At 45.2% G+C, this 18,155-nt stretch overlaps 1 protein-coding gene across 3 annotated transcripts in view; it reads right to left on the bottom strand.

The window, feature by feature from the left end:
- Nucleotides 1–17,880, bottom strand: part of LOC121542588 (palmitoyltransferase ZDHHC3-A) — a 41,617-nt gene extending 23,737 nt beyond the window's left edge. Inside the window, exons 1-5 of one of the 3 annotated variants that reach the window (XM_045214514.1) lie at nucleotides 17,546–17,880; nucleotides 14,078–14,134; nucleotides 12,141–12,239; nucleotides 7,788–7,974; nucleotides 3,051–3,175 (exon numbers count right to left, since the gene is read on the bottom strand). In XM_045214514.1, coding sequence (XP_045070449.1) covers nucleotides 3,051–3,175; nucleotides 7,788–7,974; nucleotides 12,141–12,239; nucleotides 14,078–14,097 — 431 coding nt within the window. In that variant the 5' untranslated portion in view covers nucleotides 14,098–14,134; nucleotides 17,546–17,880. Of the gene's footprint in view, nucleotides 1–3,050; nucleotides 3,176–7,787; nucleotides 7,975–12,140; nucleotides 12,240–14,077; nucleotides 14,135–17,525 lie in introns of all 3 variants that reach the window. The other 2 variants (XM_045214513.1, XM_045214515.1) reach the window with 2 other exon arrangements.
- Nucleotides 17,881–18,155: the final 275 nt, after the last annotated feature.

An 18,155-nucleotide genomic window follows, 5' to 3' on the forward strand; every position in this document is an offset into this window, starting at 1 on the left:
CAGTCTGCCTCAGGTAACTGGTGGTGCTAAAGTCAAAGTGTTCAGCAGACAGTCTGCCTCAGGTAACTGGTGGTGCTAAAGTCACAGTGTTCAGCAGACAGTCTGCCTCAGGTAACTGGTGGTGCTAAAGTCAAAGCAGACAGTCTGCCTCAGGTAACTGGTGGTGCTAAAGTCAGTGTTCAGCAGACAGTCTGCCTCAGGTAACTGGTGGTGCTAAAGTCAGTGTTCAGCAGACAGTCTGCCTCAGGTAACTGGTGGTGCTAAAGTCAAAGCAGACAGTCTGCCTCAGGTAACTGGTGGTGCTAAAGTCAAAGTGTTCAGCAGACTGTCTGCCTCAGGTAACTGGTGGTGCTAAAGTCACAGTGTTCAGCAGACAGTCTGCCTCAGGTAACTGGTGGTGCTAAAGTCAAAGTGTTCAGCAGACAGTCTGCCTCAGGTAACTGGTGGTGCTAAAGTCAAAGTGCACAGCAGAGTCACGTGGGACCACCGAAAAAGATGGCAGCACTTTAGAGAGCTGAAATTGAAATTCAACGTCATACACTTTCATTTGTGTCTTAATACATTTTGAAACATCTTGCTAAAGTGGCGTTGTTGGAATGTCGACACACTTCTTCAAGCCTAACACGCGGTATTCACAAAAGGCCACATTGACTAGCAAACAAACAGCAAGTCCTCCCGAATCCCCCCACCAAGACATGGATAAACACGGAAACCCACAGAAATGGGTAAATCTGAAGGATCTATTTGAGCAAATGGGAAAGATGAACACGATTTTGTTGGATGTTGCATCTGATGTCTCCACGATAACAACAACAACTACCGAGCTAAAGGAAAAAGTTGATGCGATACAAGAGGACGGAGGGGGCAGAGGGACGGATTTCGACAGTGGAGGATGCCGTCTCCCGTCTGGAGAAGGGTAATGAGAATCACCAGAAAAGGCTGGACATATTGTGGAATCGTGTGGAAGAACTTGAGAACAGAAGTAGGAGAAATACAGTGAGATTGGTTCATCTGAAAGAGGGGAGTGAGGCTGGCGGTGGACTAATCTCGTGTGTGCAGAAAATCATCGCAGAAGGATTTGGATTTGATGACAGGCACGAATCCGAAATTCTACGAACCCATCGCAGTTTAACCATGCCTGACAAGAATGGGCCCCCGAGAACGGTTCACATCCGCTTCCTACGATCTACAGGCCGGGACAAGGTACTTAAAGCGGTGAAAGAAAAGGGTGGTGTTCAGTGGGAAGGCCGCCGGCTGTCTTTTTCCCCGGACCTGTCCAAGGAACTGGCAATGAAGAGGGAGAAGTCATCCTACCTACAGTGGTGTGCCGGGTCATCCTACCTACAGTGGTGTGCCGGGTCATCCTACCTACAGTGGTGTGCCGGGTCATCCTACCTACCTACAGTGGTGTGCCGGGTCATCCTACCTACCTACAGTGGTGTGCCGGGTCATCCTACCTACAGTGGTGTGCCGGGTCATCCTACCTACCTACAGTGGTGTGCCGGGTCATCCTACCTACAGTGGTGTGCCCGGTCATCCTACCTACCTACAGTGGTGTGCCGGGTCATCCTACCTACCTACAGTGGTGTGCCGGGTCATCCTACCTACCTACAGTGGTGTGCCGGGTCATCCTACCTACAGTGGTGTGCCGGGTCATCCTACCTACAGTGGTGTGCCGGGTCATCCTACCTACAGTGGTGTGCCGGGTCATCCTACCTACAGTGGTGTGCCGGGTCATCCTACCTACAGTGGTGTGCGGGTCATCCTACCTACAGTGGTGTGCCGGGTCATCCTACCTACAGTGGTGTGTCGGGTCATCCTACCTACCTACAGTGGTGTGCGGGTCATCCTACCTACCTACAGTGGTGTGCCGGGTCATCCTACCTACCTACAGTGGTGTGCCGGGTCATCCTACCTACAGTGGTGTGCCGGGTCATCCTACCTACCTACATTGGTGTGCCGGGTCATCCTACCTACAGTGGTGTGCCGGGTCATCCTACCTACCTACAGTGGTGTTCCCGGTCATCCTACCTACAGTGGTGTGCCGGGTCATCCTACCTACAGTGGTGTGCTGGGTCATCCTACCTACCTACAGTGGTGTTCCCGGTCATCCTACCTACAGTGGTGTGCCGGGTCATCCTACCTACCTACAGTGGTGTGCCGGGTCATCCTACCTACAGTGGTGTGCTGGGTCATCCTACCTACCTACAGTGGTGTTCCCGGTCATCCTACCTACAGTGGTGTGCCCGGTCATCCCACCTACAGTGGTGTGCCCGGTCATCCTACCTACAGTGGTGTGCCGGGTCATCCTACCTACCTACAGTGGTGTTCCCGGTCATCCTACCTACAGTGGTGTGCCGGGTCATCCTACCTACAGTGGTGTGCCGGGTCATCCTACCTACAGTGGTGTGCCGGGTCATCCTACCTACAGTGGTGTGCCGGGTCATCCTACTTACAGTGGTGTGCCGGGTCATCCTACCTACAGTGGTGTGCCGGGTCATCCTACCTACAGTGGTGTTCCCGGTCATCCTACCTACAGTGGTGTTCCCGGTCATCCTACCTACAGTGGTGTGCCCGGTCATCCTACCTACAGTGGTGTGCCCGGTCATCCTACCTACAGTGGTGTGCCGGGTCATCCTACCTACAGTGGTGTGCCGGGTCATCCTACCTACAGTGGTGTTCCCGGTCATCCTACCTACAGTGGTGTGCCCGGTCATCCTACCTACATTGGTGTGCCGGGTCATCCTACCTACAGTGGTGTGCCGGGTCATCCTACCTACAGTGGTGTGCCGGGTCATCCTACCTACAGTGGTGTTCCCGGTCATCCTACCTACAGTGGTGTGCCCGGTCATCCTACCTACAGTGGTGTGCTGGGTCATCCTACCTACCTACAGTGGTGTTCCCGGTCATCCTACCTACAGTGGTGTGCCGGGTCATCCTACCTACAGTGGTGTGCCGGGTCATCCTACCTACAGTGGTGTGCTGGGTCATCCTACCTACAGTGGTGTGCCGGGTCATCCTACCTACAGTGGTGTGCCGGGTCATCCTACCTACAGTGGTGTGCCCGGTCAGGCTTGATGCTGCAACATTTGGGACACTTGTAGACCACCTGTCCCGGCTTCAGCTGAAGACTCTCGATGTACTCTTTAGTGGCATTCCCTTTTGGCACAGCTCCCTGTAGGACATACAGAGCAATAGGAATGAGGACATGATGGCTTATCACGAGTCACCTGTTGGCACAACAAATGGGGCCTACTGTTGCAGTGGTCAGTCATTGTTATAGAATATCAGTGACGTGCTTTAAGTTGAAGATGGTGTTTTACTGTGTGGCTGCTGTCTTGCGAGCTCTGACCCAACTTTGCTCATTTGTGAATCTTTAGCGATTATCTTTACTTATGATCGACAAGAACTTCTGAACCTCAGATCGGCAGTTACTAACCTCAACTCCAGCTTCAACATCGACTCATCTGCCCTGGGCTCTTTGTGTAATTCCGACCCAATATTTGGGCTATCCAAGAGGAAACGCCGGCTAAAAAGAGGCAGGAGTGGGGAGTGCTGGCGAGATTAATAGAAAACCGGCCACCTCTGACCTCCGACTATTATTCGGCCAGTCTGCACTGTCTGCACAGCGCGTTATCGACCCAGAACATATCAGTTTTTCTGCCGGAATCACTGATTCATCGCTACCAGCTAGCTGCAACAAAATGGACGTTGTGGTTTGGCTAATCATCCTGAGCTAGGCCCATCTCCCGGCTATCTACCTCTCTGTCAACCGGACGGGACCACCTAGTGTTGACACGGAGCCCCGCCGATCCTACACGACTGGTCTGCCGACGAAATCGTCTGATGTGGTTACAACAGGCTTCCCGTTACGACGTCGACCACGAAGATTCCATCTGCTAGCCCCGGCCCGCTAGCTCACGCTAGCCTTGGCCTCTTGCTCGCTAGTGCTTTAGCAGCCCCCGAACCACGTCCAAACTATCCTATTGCTGTTCACCGGACCTTATGATAACTCAGCTATCCAGCTGATGGCTGCTGGACTGTTCCTTTATACGGTACCGCATCCTGTTTATGTTTAGCCTCAGCCCAAACTGTGTCGCCATTACCAGCTGTTGTCTTAGCTCTCTCAAATTACACCTGTGATTGCTTTATGCCTCTCTCCCATGTCAATATGGTTAGCTTATTGTTGTTTCGGTTATTTCTAATTGTACTATTTCACTGTAGATCCCCCAGCCCAGCTAAACCTGCCTTAGATAGCTCCTTTGTCCCACCCCCCATACACGCGGAGACCGACTCAATTGGTGCCTCCAGTGATGCTATCTCTTTCATTGTTACCCAACGCTTAGGTTTACCTCCACTTTACTCATATCCTTCCATATCCTTGTCTGTACATAATGCCCTGAATCTTTTCTACAACGCCCGGAAATCTGCCCCCTTTATTCCATGTACCCAACGCACTAGAAGACCAGTTCTTAAAGCCTTTAGCCGTATCCTTATTCTAGTCCTCCTCTGTTCCTCTGGTGATGTAGAGGCTAACCCAGGCCCTGCATCCCTCAGTATCACTCCTACTCCCCAGGCGCTATCATTTGTTGACTTCTGTAATCGCAAAAGCCTTGGTTTCTTGCATGTTAATATCAGAAGTCTACTTCCTAAGTTTGAGTTATTGACTGCGTTAGCACACTCCGCCAACCCTGACGTTCTAGCAGTGTCTGAATCCTGGCTTAGGAAGGCCACCAAAAATTCTGAAATTTCCATCCCCAACTATAACATTTTCCGTCTAGATAGAACTGCCAAAGGGGGTGGAGTTGCAATCTACTGTAGAGATAGCCTGCAGAGCTCTATCATACTATCCAGGTCTGTGCCCAAACAGTTTGAGCTTCTACTTCTAAAAATCCACCTTTCCAGAAATAAGTCTCTCACTGTTGCCGCTTGCTACAGACCCCCCTCAGCCCTCAGCTGTGCCCTGGACACCATATGTGAATTGATTGCCCCCCATCTATCCTCAGAGTTCGTACTGCTTGGTGACCTAAACTGGGATATGCTTAACACCCCGGCCATCCTACAATCCAAACTAGATGCCCTCAATCTCACACAAATTATCAACGAACCTACCAGGTACAACCCTAAATCCGTAAACATGGGTACCCTCATAGATATCATCCTGACTAACTTACCCTCTAAATACAACTTCGCTGTCTTCAACCAGGATCTCAGCGATCACTGCCTTATTGCCTGCGTCCGTAACGGGTCCGCGGTCAAACGACCACCCCTCATCAGTGTCAAACGCTCCCTAAAACACTTTAGTGATCAGGCCTTCCTAATTGACCTGGCCCAGGTATCCTGGATGGATATAGATCTCATTCTGTCAGTAGAGGATGCCTTGTTGTTCTTTAAAAGTAATTTCCTCTCAATCTTAAATAAACATGCCCAATTCAAAAAATACAGAACTAAGAACAGATATAGCCCCTGGTTCTCCTCAGACTTGACTGCCCTTGACCAGCACAAAAATATCCTGTGGCGTACTGCATTAGCATCAAATAGCCCCCGCGATATGCAACTTTTCAGGGAAGTTAGGAACCAATATACACAAGCAGTCAGGAAAGCAAAGGCTAACTTTTTCAAACAGAAATTTGCATCCTGTAACACTAACTCCAAAAAGTTTTGGGACACTGTAAGGTCCATGGAGAATAAGAGCACTTCCTCCCAGCTGCCCACTGCACTGAGGCTAGGAAACACTATCACCACCGATAGATCTACAATAATCGAGAATTTCAACAAGCATTTTGCTACGGCTGGCCATGCTTTCCACCTGGCTACCACTACCCCGGCCACCAGCTCTGCACCCTCCGCTGCAACTTGCCCATGCCCCCCCCCGCTTCTCCTTCACACAAATTCAGACAGCTGATGTTCTGAAAGAACTGCAAAATCTGGACCCCTACAAATCAGCTGGGCTAGACAATCTGGACCCTTTCTTTCTAAAATTAGCCGCCGAAATTGTCGCAACCCCTATTACTAGCCTGTTCAACCTCTCTTTCGTAACGTCTGAGATCCCCAGAGATTGGAAAGCTGCCGCGGTCATCCCCCTCTTCAAAGGGGGTGACACTCTAGATCCAAACTGTTACAGACCTATATCCATCCTGCCCTGCCTTTCGAAAGTATTTGAAAGCCAAGTTAACAAACAGATCACCGACCATTTCGAATCCCACCGTACCTTCTCCGCTATGCAATCCGGTTTCCGAGCTGGTCATGGGTGCACTTCAGCCACGCTCAAGGTCCTAAACGATATTATAACCGCGATCGATAATAGACAGTACTGTGCAGCCGTCTTCATCGACCTGGCCAAGGCTTTCGACTCTGTCAACCACCGCATTCTTATTGGCAGACTAAATAGCCTTGGTTTCTCAAATGACTGCCTCGCCTGGTTCACCAACTACTTCTCAGATAGAGTTCAATGTGTCAAATCGGAGGGCCTGTTGTCTGGACCTATGGCAGTCTCTATGGGGGTGCCACAGGGTTCAATTCTTGGGCTGACTCTTTTCTCTGTGTATATCAATGATGTCGCTCTTGCTGCTGGTGACTCTCAGATCCACCTCTACGCAGACGACACCATTTTGTATACATCTGGCCCTTCATTGGACACTGTGTTAACAAACCTCCAAACGAGCTTCAATGCCATACAACACTCCTTCAGTAGCCTCCAACTGCTCTTAAACACTAGTAAAACTAAATGCATGCTCTTCAATCGAACGCTGCTGGCACCCGCCCACTCAACTAGAATCACTACTCTCGACGGGTCTGACCTAGAGTATGTGGACAACTACAAATACCTAGGTGTCTGGTTAGATTGTAAACTCTCCTTCCAGACTCACATTAAGAATCTCCAATCCAAAGTTAAATCTAGAATCGGCTTCCTATTTCGCCAACAAAGCCTCCTTCACTCATGCTGCCAAACATGCCCTCGTAAAACTGACTATGCTACCGATCCTTGACTTCGGCGATGTCATTTACAAAATAGCCTCCAACACTCTACTCAGCAAATTGGATGTAGTCTATCACTGCTAGGCAAATCCCCGCCTTATCTTAGCTCATTGGTCACCATAGCAGCACCCACCCGTAGTCTGCGCTCCAGCAGGTATATCTCACTGGTCATCCCCAAAGCCAACACCTCCTTTGGCCACCATTCCTTCCAGTTCTCTGCTGCCAATGACTGGAACGAATTGCAAAAATCTCTGAAGCTGGAGACTCTTATCTCCCTCACTAACTTTAAGCATCAGTTGTCAGAGCACCTTACCGATAACTGCACCTGTACACAGCCCATCTGAAATTAGCCCACCCAACTACCTCATCCCTATATTGTTATTTATTTTGCTCTTTTGCACCCCAGTATCTCTATTTGCACATAATCTCTTGCACATCTAGCATTCCAGTGTTAATACTAATTGTAATTATTTTGCACTATAGCCTATTTATTGCCTTACCTCCATAACTTGCTACATTTGCACACACTGTATATATATTTTCTGTTGTATTCTTTTGACTTTATGTTTTGTTTTACCCCATATGTAACTCTGTGCTGTTGTTTTTAATCGCACTGCTTTGCTTTATCTTGGCCAGGTCGCAGTTGTAAATGAGAACTTGTTCTCAACTGGCTTACCTGGTTCAATAAAGGTGAAATAAAAAATAAAAATAAAAAAAGTTTACAGAGCCCCGAGTTAAAGTTTAGGGAGCTGTGCCGTGTGTAAAGTGTACAGTCAGAGCAGTGCATAGTGTATTCAGTTTCAACTCACAGGGTCGGTGCACATGGCCCGGAAGTGAGAGGCGAGAGCCAGGAAGGCCAGAGTATTGAACACAGTGCCGTTGACTAAGCTATAGGTCAGGTTTTTAGAAGGCAACAGCATGACGAAGAGCACTACAAATTCAGCATAGAACACCAACATCCAGGTGATGACCCCACACACGATGCCACACGCGTCCCTGAATGAATGGATGAAATAATTGTATTAAGACACATTGAAAAAACACAGTGTTGCCTCAGCTATTTGAGTTTTTTTTTTAAAATGCATACATTCAAATACATACGTCATTATCTTTAATGAAGTCAGCTGACTCATTTCCACTGTGGTGTTCATTATCACCAGGTGGGCAGCTAGAATAGACAGCCTGGGCAAGACGTGCTGTGCACTGAGCACTTCAAAAGGGCACTTCACATTCAATACAACTGGAAAATACAGACAGTGAGGGAAAAAAGTATTTGATCCCCTGCTGATTTTGTACGTTTGCCCACTGACAAAGAAATGTTCAGTCTATCATTTTAAATGGTAGGTTTATTTGAACAGTGAGAGACAGAATAACAACAACAAAATTCCTGAAAAACGCATGTCAAAAATGTTATGAATTGATTTGCATTTTTATGAGGGAAATAAGTACAAAATCAGCAGGGGATCAAATACTTATGTCTTCCTCACTGTAGGTCTATACACAATCACCAGGTCAGTAATCCAGTGATCTACCATTACAAAGACTAGGCTTAGGGTTGAAAAATGATACACTGCTCCAAAAAATAAAGGGAACACTAAAATAACACATCCTAGATCTGAATGAATGAAATAATCTTATTAAATACTTTTTTCTTTTACATAGTTGAATGTGCTGACAACAAAATCACACAAAAATTATCAATGGAAATCAAATGTATCAACCCATGGAGGTCTGGATTTGGAGTCACCCTCAAAATTAAAGTGGAAAACCACACTACAGGCTGATCCAACTTTGATGTAATGTCCTTAAAACAAGTCAAAATGAGGCTCAGTAGTGTGTGTGGCCTCCACGTGCCTGTATGACCTCCCTACAACGCCTGGGCATGCTCCTGATGAGGTGGCGGATGGTCTCCTAAGGGATCTCCTCCCAGACCTGGACTAAAGCATCCGCCAACTCCTGGACAGTCTGTGGTGCAACGTGGCATTGGTGGATGGAGCAAGACATGATGTCCCAGATGTGCTCAATTGGATTCAGGTCTGGGGAACGGGCGGGCCAGTCCATAGCATCAATGCCTTCCTCTTGCAGGAACTGCTGACACACTCCAGCCACATGAGGTCTAGCATTGTCTTGCATTAGGAGGAACCCAGGGCCAACCGCACCAGCATATGGTCTCACAAGGGGTCTGAGGATCTCATCTCGGTACCTAATGGCAGTCAGGCTACCTCTGGCGAGCACATGGAGAGCTGTGCGGCCCCCCAAAGAAATGCCACCCCACACCATGACTGACCCACCGCCAAACCGGTCATGCTGGAGGATGTTGCAGGCAGCAGAATGTTCTCCACGGCGTCTCTAGACTCTGTCACGTCTGTCACATGTGCTCAGTGTGAACCTGCTTTCATCTGTGAAGAGCACAGGGCGCCAGTGGCGAATTTGCCAATCTTGGTGTTCTCTGGCAAATGCCAAATGTCCTGCACGGTGTTGGGCTGTAAGCACAACCCCCACCTGTGGACGTCGGGCCCTCATACCACCCTCATGGAGTCTGTTTCTGACTGTTTGAGCAGACACATGCACATTTGTGGCCTGCTGGAGGTCATTTTGCAGGGCTCTGGCAGTGCTCCTCCTGCTCCTCCTTGCACAAAGGCAGAGGTAGCGGTCCTGCTGCTGGGTTGTTGCCCTCCTACGGCCTCCTCCACGTCTCCTGATGTACTGGCCTGTCTCCTGGTAGCGCCTCCATGCTCTGGACACTACGCTGACAGACACAGCAAACCTTCTTGCCACAGCTCGCATTGATGTGCCATCCTGGATGAGCTGCACTACTGAGCCACTTGTGTGGGTTGTAGACTCCGGGTTATAGAGTGAAAGCACCGCCAGCATTCAAAAGTGACCAAAACATCAGCCAGGAAGCATAGGAACTGAGAAGTGGTCTGTGGTCACCACCTCCAAAACCAGTCCTTTATTGGGGGTGTCTTGCTAATTGCCTATAATTTCCACCTGTTGTCTATTCCATTTGCACAACAGCATGTGACATTTATTGTCAATCAGTGTTGCTTCCTAAGTGGACAGTTTAATTTCACAGAAGTGTGATTGACTTGGAGTTACATTGTGTTGTTTAAGTGTTCCCTTTATTTTTTTGAGCAGTGTACATATATATATATATATATATACACAGTGGGGAAAAAAAGTATTTAGTCAGCCACCAATTGTGCAAGTTCTCCCACTTAAAAAGATGAGAGAGGCCTGTAATTTTCATCATAGGTACACGTCAACTATGACAGACAAAATGAGAAAAAACATTCCAGAAAATCACATTGTAGGATTTATAATGAATTTATTAGCAAATTATGGTGGAAATTAAGTATTTGGTCAATAACAAAAGTTTCTAAATACTTTGTTGTATACCCTTTGTTGGCAATGACACAGGTCAAACGTTTTCTGTAAGTCTTCATAAGGTTTTCACACACTGTTGCTGGTATTTTGGCCCATTCCTCCATGCAGATCTCCTCTAGAGCAGTGATGTTTTGGGGCTATCGCTGGGCAACACAGACTTTCAACTCCCTCCAAAGATTTTCTATGGGGTTGAGATCTGGAGACTGGCTAGGCCACTCCAGGACCTTGAAATGCTTCTTACGAAGCCACTCCTTCGTTGCCCGGGCGGTGTGTTTGGGATCATTGTCATGCTGAAAGACCCAGCCACATTTCATCTTCAATGCCCTTGCTGATGGAAGGAGGTTTTCACTCAAAATCTCACGATACATGGCCCCATTCATTCTTTCCTTTACACGGATCAGTCGTCCTGGTCCCTTTGCAGAAAAACAGCCCCAAAGCATGATGTTTCCACCCCCATGCTTCACAGTAGGTATGGTGTTCTTTGGATGCAACTCAGCATTATTTTCCTCCAAACACGACGAGTTGAGTTTTTACCAAAAAGTTCTATTTTGGTTTCATCTGACCATATGACATTCTCCCAATCCTCTTCTGGATCATCAAAATGCACTCTAGCAAACTTCAGATGGGCCTGGACATGTACTGGCTTAAGCAGGGGGACACGTCTTGTACTGCAGGATTTGAGTCCCTGGCGGCGTAGTGTGTTACTGATGGTAGGCTTTGTTACTTTGGTCCCAGCTCTCTGCAGGTCATTCACTTGGTCCCCCCGTGTGGTTCTGGGATTTTTGCTCACCGTTCTTGTGATCATTTTTACCCCGCGGGATGAGATCTTGCGTGGAGCCCCAGATCGAGGGAGATTATCAGTGGTCTTGTATGTCTTCCATTTCCTAATAATTGCTCCCCACAGTTGATTTCTCCAAACCCAGCCGCTTACCTATTGCAGATTCAGTCTTCCCAGCCTGGTGCAGGTCTACAATTTTGTTTCTGGTGTCCTTTGACAGCTCTTTGGTCTTGGCCATAGTGGAGTTTGGAGTGTGACTGTTTGAGGTTGTGGACAGGTGTCTTTTATACTGATAACAAGTTCAAACAGGTGCCATTAATACAGGTAACGAGTGGAGGACAGAGGAGCCTCTTAAAGAAGAAGTTGCAGGTCTGTGAGAGCCAGAAATCTTGCTTGTTTGTAGGTGACCAAATACTTATTTTCCACCATAATTTGCAAATAAATTCATAAAAAAATCCTACAATGTGATTTTCTGGATTTTTTTTCCTCAATTTGTCTGTCATAGTTGACGTGTACCTATGATGAAAATTACAGGCCTCTCTCATCTTTTTAAGTGGGAGAACTTGCACAATTGGTGGCTGACTAAATACTTTTTTTCCCCACTGTATATATATATTTTTTTTAATAGCCAAAATTCCCAGGTTTTCTGGAAGATTCCTGGAATTAGGTTGAAATAAGCAGGAAATTCAGGAATCCTCCAACCGGGATTTCTGGGAAAACTTGGCAATTTTGGGAAAGTTACCAGAATTGAGCAACCCCTAACAGATGTATTTCTACCCATTGCTGACGCGAAGGTCTAGCAACCCAAAACGTTGCGCGTTCGAACCACATGGACACCTTTGGTTCCCCGTGCGGCTCAGTTGGTAGAGCAACACCAGGGTTGTGGGTTCGAGTCCCACGGGGGGACCAGTACGAAAAAAGTATGCACTCACTACTATAAAAATCGCTCTGGATAAGAGCATCTGCTAAAAAGGACTAAAATGTAAATATGAACTACCTGATAAACCACATGCTGCTGGAGGTGTGCTGGGAGACCGGGACATACTGCTGCTGCTCAGTCTGCAGGCAGGCAGCCTGGCTCTCCACGTCCCTACACCTGAAGAACAACATGTTATTAACCTCATACCAGATGGAAATGTCTTCTGCTGTACCAAATAGATGGGTCCTTTCTAGAAGTAAAACGGGGCTAATGTGTGGCCTCGGGATTAAAACGTCTAAATGGTTAGAAACTAAAATAAAAATAAAAGGGTTTTAATGCAGTTCCACGTGTGTACTTTGAGGAATAAAAGTTAATATATGCTAATTGTCCCATAACTCCGCCTACAGAACAACATAGCCCTAGGACTACACATCCTTTAAGCAGGGTTCATAAAGACATCAGCAAGTCAACTTCAAGGACTTCTTAAAAGCACTTCATTGTAATTTTCAAGGACCTCAATGTTATACAATTGTATAACTTATATAAATTGTATAAAAATATAGATTTTTTTTTAGTTGGCCATTACCACTAAAAATAATGAATTGTTTTGCGTTTATATACATAGGGCCTAATCAAAATTGTCAGACTCCAGCCACCCTAGTCATAGACTGTTCTCTCTGCTACCGCACGGCAAGTGGTACCGGAGTGCCAAGTCTAGGTCCAAAAGACTTCTCAACAGCTTCTACCCCCAAGCCATAAGACTCCTGAACAGCTAATCATGGCTACCCGGACTATTTGCACTGCCCCCCCCCCCAACCCCACCCCATCCTTTTACGCTGCTGCTACTCTGTTAATGATTTATGCATAGTCACTTTAACTCTACCCACATGTACATATTACCTCAACTACCTCAACTAGCCGGTGCCCCCGCACATTGACTCTGCACCGGTACCCCCCTGTATATATAGCCTCCCTACTGTCACTTTATTTCTGCTCTTTTTTTCTCAACACTTTTTTATGAATAATTCATAGGAATAGTGTTGGATGTGGGCGCAATAGTCCATCCTACACAATTGCGCACAGTAGACTCTGTGTCCAATCCGAGGCACAAAAACATGAACTTGTTACCTTAATGCTTTCTCTGTTAAATCTAACGAGACCCTGCTCTAAATCAAGCAGACAACAGATGATTAATTCTCTAGGGATATTAGATCCAACGTGGATCCAGGCACAACGGTCTTCACCGGTGTAACGAATGAGACACCAAATATTCTTGACATTCCTCATGAACACCTTTTTTTTCCCCAGCACTCGGGCGGTTGTTGCATCGCATGTTCTATCACAACAGCTGTTCATCACATGACTGGTCATTCGGAAAATTCCTTCCTGGATCAGATGACGTGTGAAAATATCAGGCTTAACTAACCGACAAGTATTATGCATAATTATTGAAGAACCACGTTAATGACAGTATCAATTTAGGTTTTAAGTATCAAGGTAAGGTGACTCTTTTGGTTAGAAGCATTCGATTTTGCAATCGCATACATAATTTTGGATTTGTGTGCCCATGAAAACTGTTTTCACCCCGTAACACAAGGAGACACTACATGTTACTTAGTTAAACTGCATTTCTGAGATCTCTATACAAAAAAAAAAGAAAAAAGCCCAACAGCTAGATCCAGGATTCTTACAGGGTTCAAGTTCAATGTCTAATTTAACTGGTTAATACTTAATATATGTTATAACGACAACCTGCACTACCATAAATGCAAGGACAGAAAAGTAATGTTTTATGTCACACGATTATGGACAAATCCATCAAGACACCAACCATGATAAAGGGTTATTAATCAACTCATTCATTTGATTGAATATAGCTATGATCCCCACTTATATCTTAATGTAAACGACATGAAAACAATTGGCAGATTATTATCAATGGCTGATCAACAGCTGTAACAAGTTGTCCAGTGTAGGAAATCCACACTGGTACGCTAGTTTCTAGAAAGACACACCTGTGCACCGGGCTCTTCATTTTACACAGACTCAGGCTGCCTCACCATCACCGCATGCTGTGGGCAGAAAGGGAAGAAGAAGAAGAAGAAGAAGAAGAAGAAGAAGAAGAAGAAGAAGAAGAAGAAGAAGAAGAAGAAGAAGAAGAAGAAGAAGAAGAAGAAGAAGAAGAAGAAGAAGAAGAAGAAGAAGAAGAAGAAGAAGAAGAAGAAGAAGAAGAAGAAGAAGAAGAAGAAGAAGAAGAAGAAGAAGAAGAAGAAGAAGAAGAAGAAGAAGAAGAAGAAGAAGAAGAAGAAGAAGAAGAAGAAGAAGAAGAAGAAGAAGAAGAAGAAGAAGAAGAAGAAGAAGAAGAAGAAGAAGAAGAAGAAGAAGAAGAAGAAGAAGAAGAAGAAGAAGAAGAAGAAGAAGAAGAAGAAGAAGAAGAAGAAGAAGAAGAAGAAGAAGAAGAAGAAGAAGAAGAAGAAGAAGAAGAAGAAGAAGAAGAAGAAGAAGAAGAAGAAGAAGAAGAAGAAGAAGAAGAAGAAGAAGAAGAAGAAGAAGAAGAAGAAGAAGAAGAAGAAGAAGAAGAAGAAGAAGAAGAAGAAGAAGAAGAAGAAGAAGAAGAAGAAGAAGAAGAAGAAGAAGAAGAAGGACTGTGAGCAAATAGTGGCACATTCAGTAAACATACAGGAGCAAGGTTTCAGTAGAGATAGACTACTGTAACACTGTACATTTGAGTAGAGAGAACATGGTATACTGTAACGCTGTACATTTCAGTAGAGATTGAATACAGAGATACTGTATGCGGCTTTGTTAGCCGCGTATAGTGCCTTCAAAAAGTCTTCATACCCCCTGACTTATTCCACATTTTGTTACGTTACAGCCCGAATTCAAAACGGATAAAATATTATTTTTCACACACCTACACAATACCCCATAATGACAAAGTCAAAACACGCTCTTACACATTTATTGATAATGAAATACAAAAAGATCTAATTTACATAAGTATTCACCCCACTGAATCCCCTTTGGTAGCGATTACAGCTGTGAGTCTTTCTGGGTAAGTCTCTAAGAGCTTTGCACACCTGGATTGTACAATACTTGCACATTATTTTTTTTTAATTCTTCAAGTTCTGTCAAGTTGGTTGTTGATCATTGCTAGACAGCCACTTTCAAGTCTTGCCATAGATTTTCAAGCCAATTTAAGTCAAAACTGTAACTAGGCCACTCAGGAACATTCAATGATGTCGTGGTAAGCAACTCCAGTGTATATTTGGCCTCGTGTTTTAGGTTATTGTCCTGCTGAAAGGTAAATTTGTCCCCCAGTGTCTGTTAGAAAGCAGACTGAACCAAGTTTTCCTCTAGGATTTTGCCTTTGCTTAGCTCTATTCCATTTCTATTTATTCTTTTTAAAAAACTCCCTAGTCCTTGTCGATGACAAGCATACCCATAACATAATGCAGCCACTACTATGTTTGAAAATATGGAGTGTGGTACTCAGTAATGTGTTATATTGGATTTGCCCCAAAAATAACACTTTGTATTCAGGACAAAAAAGTGAATTGCTTTGCCACATTTTTTGCAGTATTACTTTAGTGCCTTAATGCAAACAGGAGGCATGTTTTGGAAGATGTTTTTATTCTGTACAGGCTTCCTTCTTTTCACGCTGTCAATTAGGTTAGTATTGTGGAGTAAATACAATGTCGTTGATCCATCCTCAGTTTTCTCCTATCACAGCCATTAAACTCAGTAACTGTTTTAAAGTCACCATTGGCCTCATGGTGAAATCCCTGAGCGGTTTCCTTCCTCTCCGGCAACTGAGTTAGGAAGGACGCCTGTATCTTTGTAGTGGATGGGTGCATTGATACACCATCCAAAGTGTAATTAATAACTTCACCATGCTCAAAGGGATATTCAATATCTGTTTTGTTTTTTTACCCATCTACCAATAGGTGCCCTTCTTTGCAAGGCATTGGAAAACCTCCCTGGTCTTTGTGGTTGAATCGGTGTTTGAAATTCACTGCTCGACTGAGGGACCTTACAGATAATTGCATGTGTGGGGTACAGAGATGAGGAAGTCATTCAAAAAGCATGTTAAACACTACTATTGAACACAGAGTGAGTCCATGCAACTTATGTGACTTGTTAAGCACATTTTTACTCCTGAACTTATTTAGGCTTGTCATAACAAAGGGTTTGAAAACTGACTCAAGACATTTCAGCTTTTAAAAAACATAATTCGACTGCCATTATGTGTGTATGCCAGTGCCACAAAATCTCAATTTAATCAATTTTAAATTCAGGCTGTAACAACAAAATGTGGAAAAAGTCAAGGGGTGTGAATACTTTCTGAAGGCACTGTACATGCACCATCTACAGTTCTTAATGTCAATCCAACCACTAGCCTAATTTTCTGGTAGTGTAAATATTGGAAACATTAGCCTACACGGAAAATCTTCCAGAAAACAAAACAAGTGACCCATGAGAACAGAAATAGGTTGTTCTGTGTGTCAGATATCCACTCATGCGTCCAGAGCACGCAATCACCACATGGCAAAATACTGTATGCAGCAGAGCAGTGTTTGTGCACATCCCAAATGGCACCTCATTCCCTATATAGTGCACTACTTTTGTCCAGAGCTCTGTGGGCTCTGGTTAAAAATAGTGCACTAAATAGGGAATAGGATGCTATTTGGGACGTACCTCCTGACTCAGTAGTATCACGGCTCTATGTGAACTGAAGTATGGCTGAGCTGTCTGAGCATTACCCCTCACTGTGATGCCAATGACAAAATTCGACCTGAGGATAACCCGAGGACAGACCAAACCAGGACATCGGAGTTCTGTGTCATTTTCTGACGAAATATTGTGCCTGCTGTACCTAATAAGAACTTATTTATACCAACATACCCGTAATTGGCTGCTACACACACACACACACACACACACACACACACAGCTGTGATTAAATCACTGGAGGTGATGGTGGAAAAACCAGAGCAAGGGCATCACATTGTAGCTGGCTGGCCTGTGCGGAATGTCCCACGACTCTCCCACCCACATTTAACCATCATGCTGCTAAAAGATACGACAGTTTGCTGGAAAGGCGAGTTAGCCACTAGTGCGCCAGTAGCTAACGTTACACACCAGCTGTTTTGCAATCTACGTTAACGTTTTTAACTAACTGGCTAGTTATGTGTGAGATAGTTTGCGCTTTGCGGATCCTTGACTAGCGTAGCTAACGCGTTAGATAGCTATGTAAACAGACACCTTGCCATTTACTATTGTCATTTAACTACATATCAGCTAATATTAACTAACTGCTGGTAGCTAATCGTGTAAACAAATAATACTGGCTGTAGCTAGTTAATTAGTTAGCCATCTCACTACCAGGCTGGCTAGCTGAAAATGCGAGCTAGCTAACGTTAGCTTCCCTAGATAGCCAACGTTTGCTAGTAGCTAATTTACCTGTCTTCACATTGACTTGCCTCGCTGCCAGACTCCAGGAACGAACCTTCTTCAAAAGATCTGAAAACAAACTACGGTAGATCATCTAAATCTCGTACAAATAGGCAGGAATGAATCCCGCAGCCCTCATCAACCCTGACCCTAGCTGAGGAACGCTCACCACCGGTCTCTCACGTCAAGGCGGAGTTGACTTTTGATGACTGGTCGCGACATTTGCTGGCGACAACATTGAGTCACCATCAGTCGATTCTTGTAAAAATGTCCATTCTGAAAACGCTTACCGGTACCTATGTTTGTCCTGTACAACTGCGGTCCTTCCGCGGGGTGCTGAAATATATACTTTTAATAAAAACTTTTATCGAATACAACCACCGACTTTTTCCTCATTAGTGTTGCTTATACTACATACGCTGAAATTCAATTGGCACATTCACGCTGAGTTGAGCTACACAAATGAGGAAAAAGTCGGTGGTTGTATTCGATAAACGTTTTTATTAAAAGTATACATTTCAGCACCGCAGTTGTACAGGACAAACATATGTACCGCTAAGCGTTTTCAGAATTGACATTTTTACAATAATCGAATGATTTTCACTCAATATTGTTGCTAGCAAATCTCGCAACCAGTTA

This window comes from Coregonus clupeaformis, unplaced genomic scaffold (assembly GCF_020615455.1).
Source record: "Coregonus clupeaformis isolate EN_2021a unplaced genomic scaffold, ASM2061545v1 scaf0272, whole genome shotgun sequence".
Taxonomy (NCBI): Eukaryota; Metazoa; Chordata; class Actinopteri; order Salmoniformes; family Salmonidae; genus Coregonus; species Coregonus clupeaformis.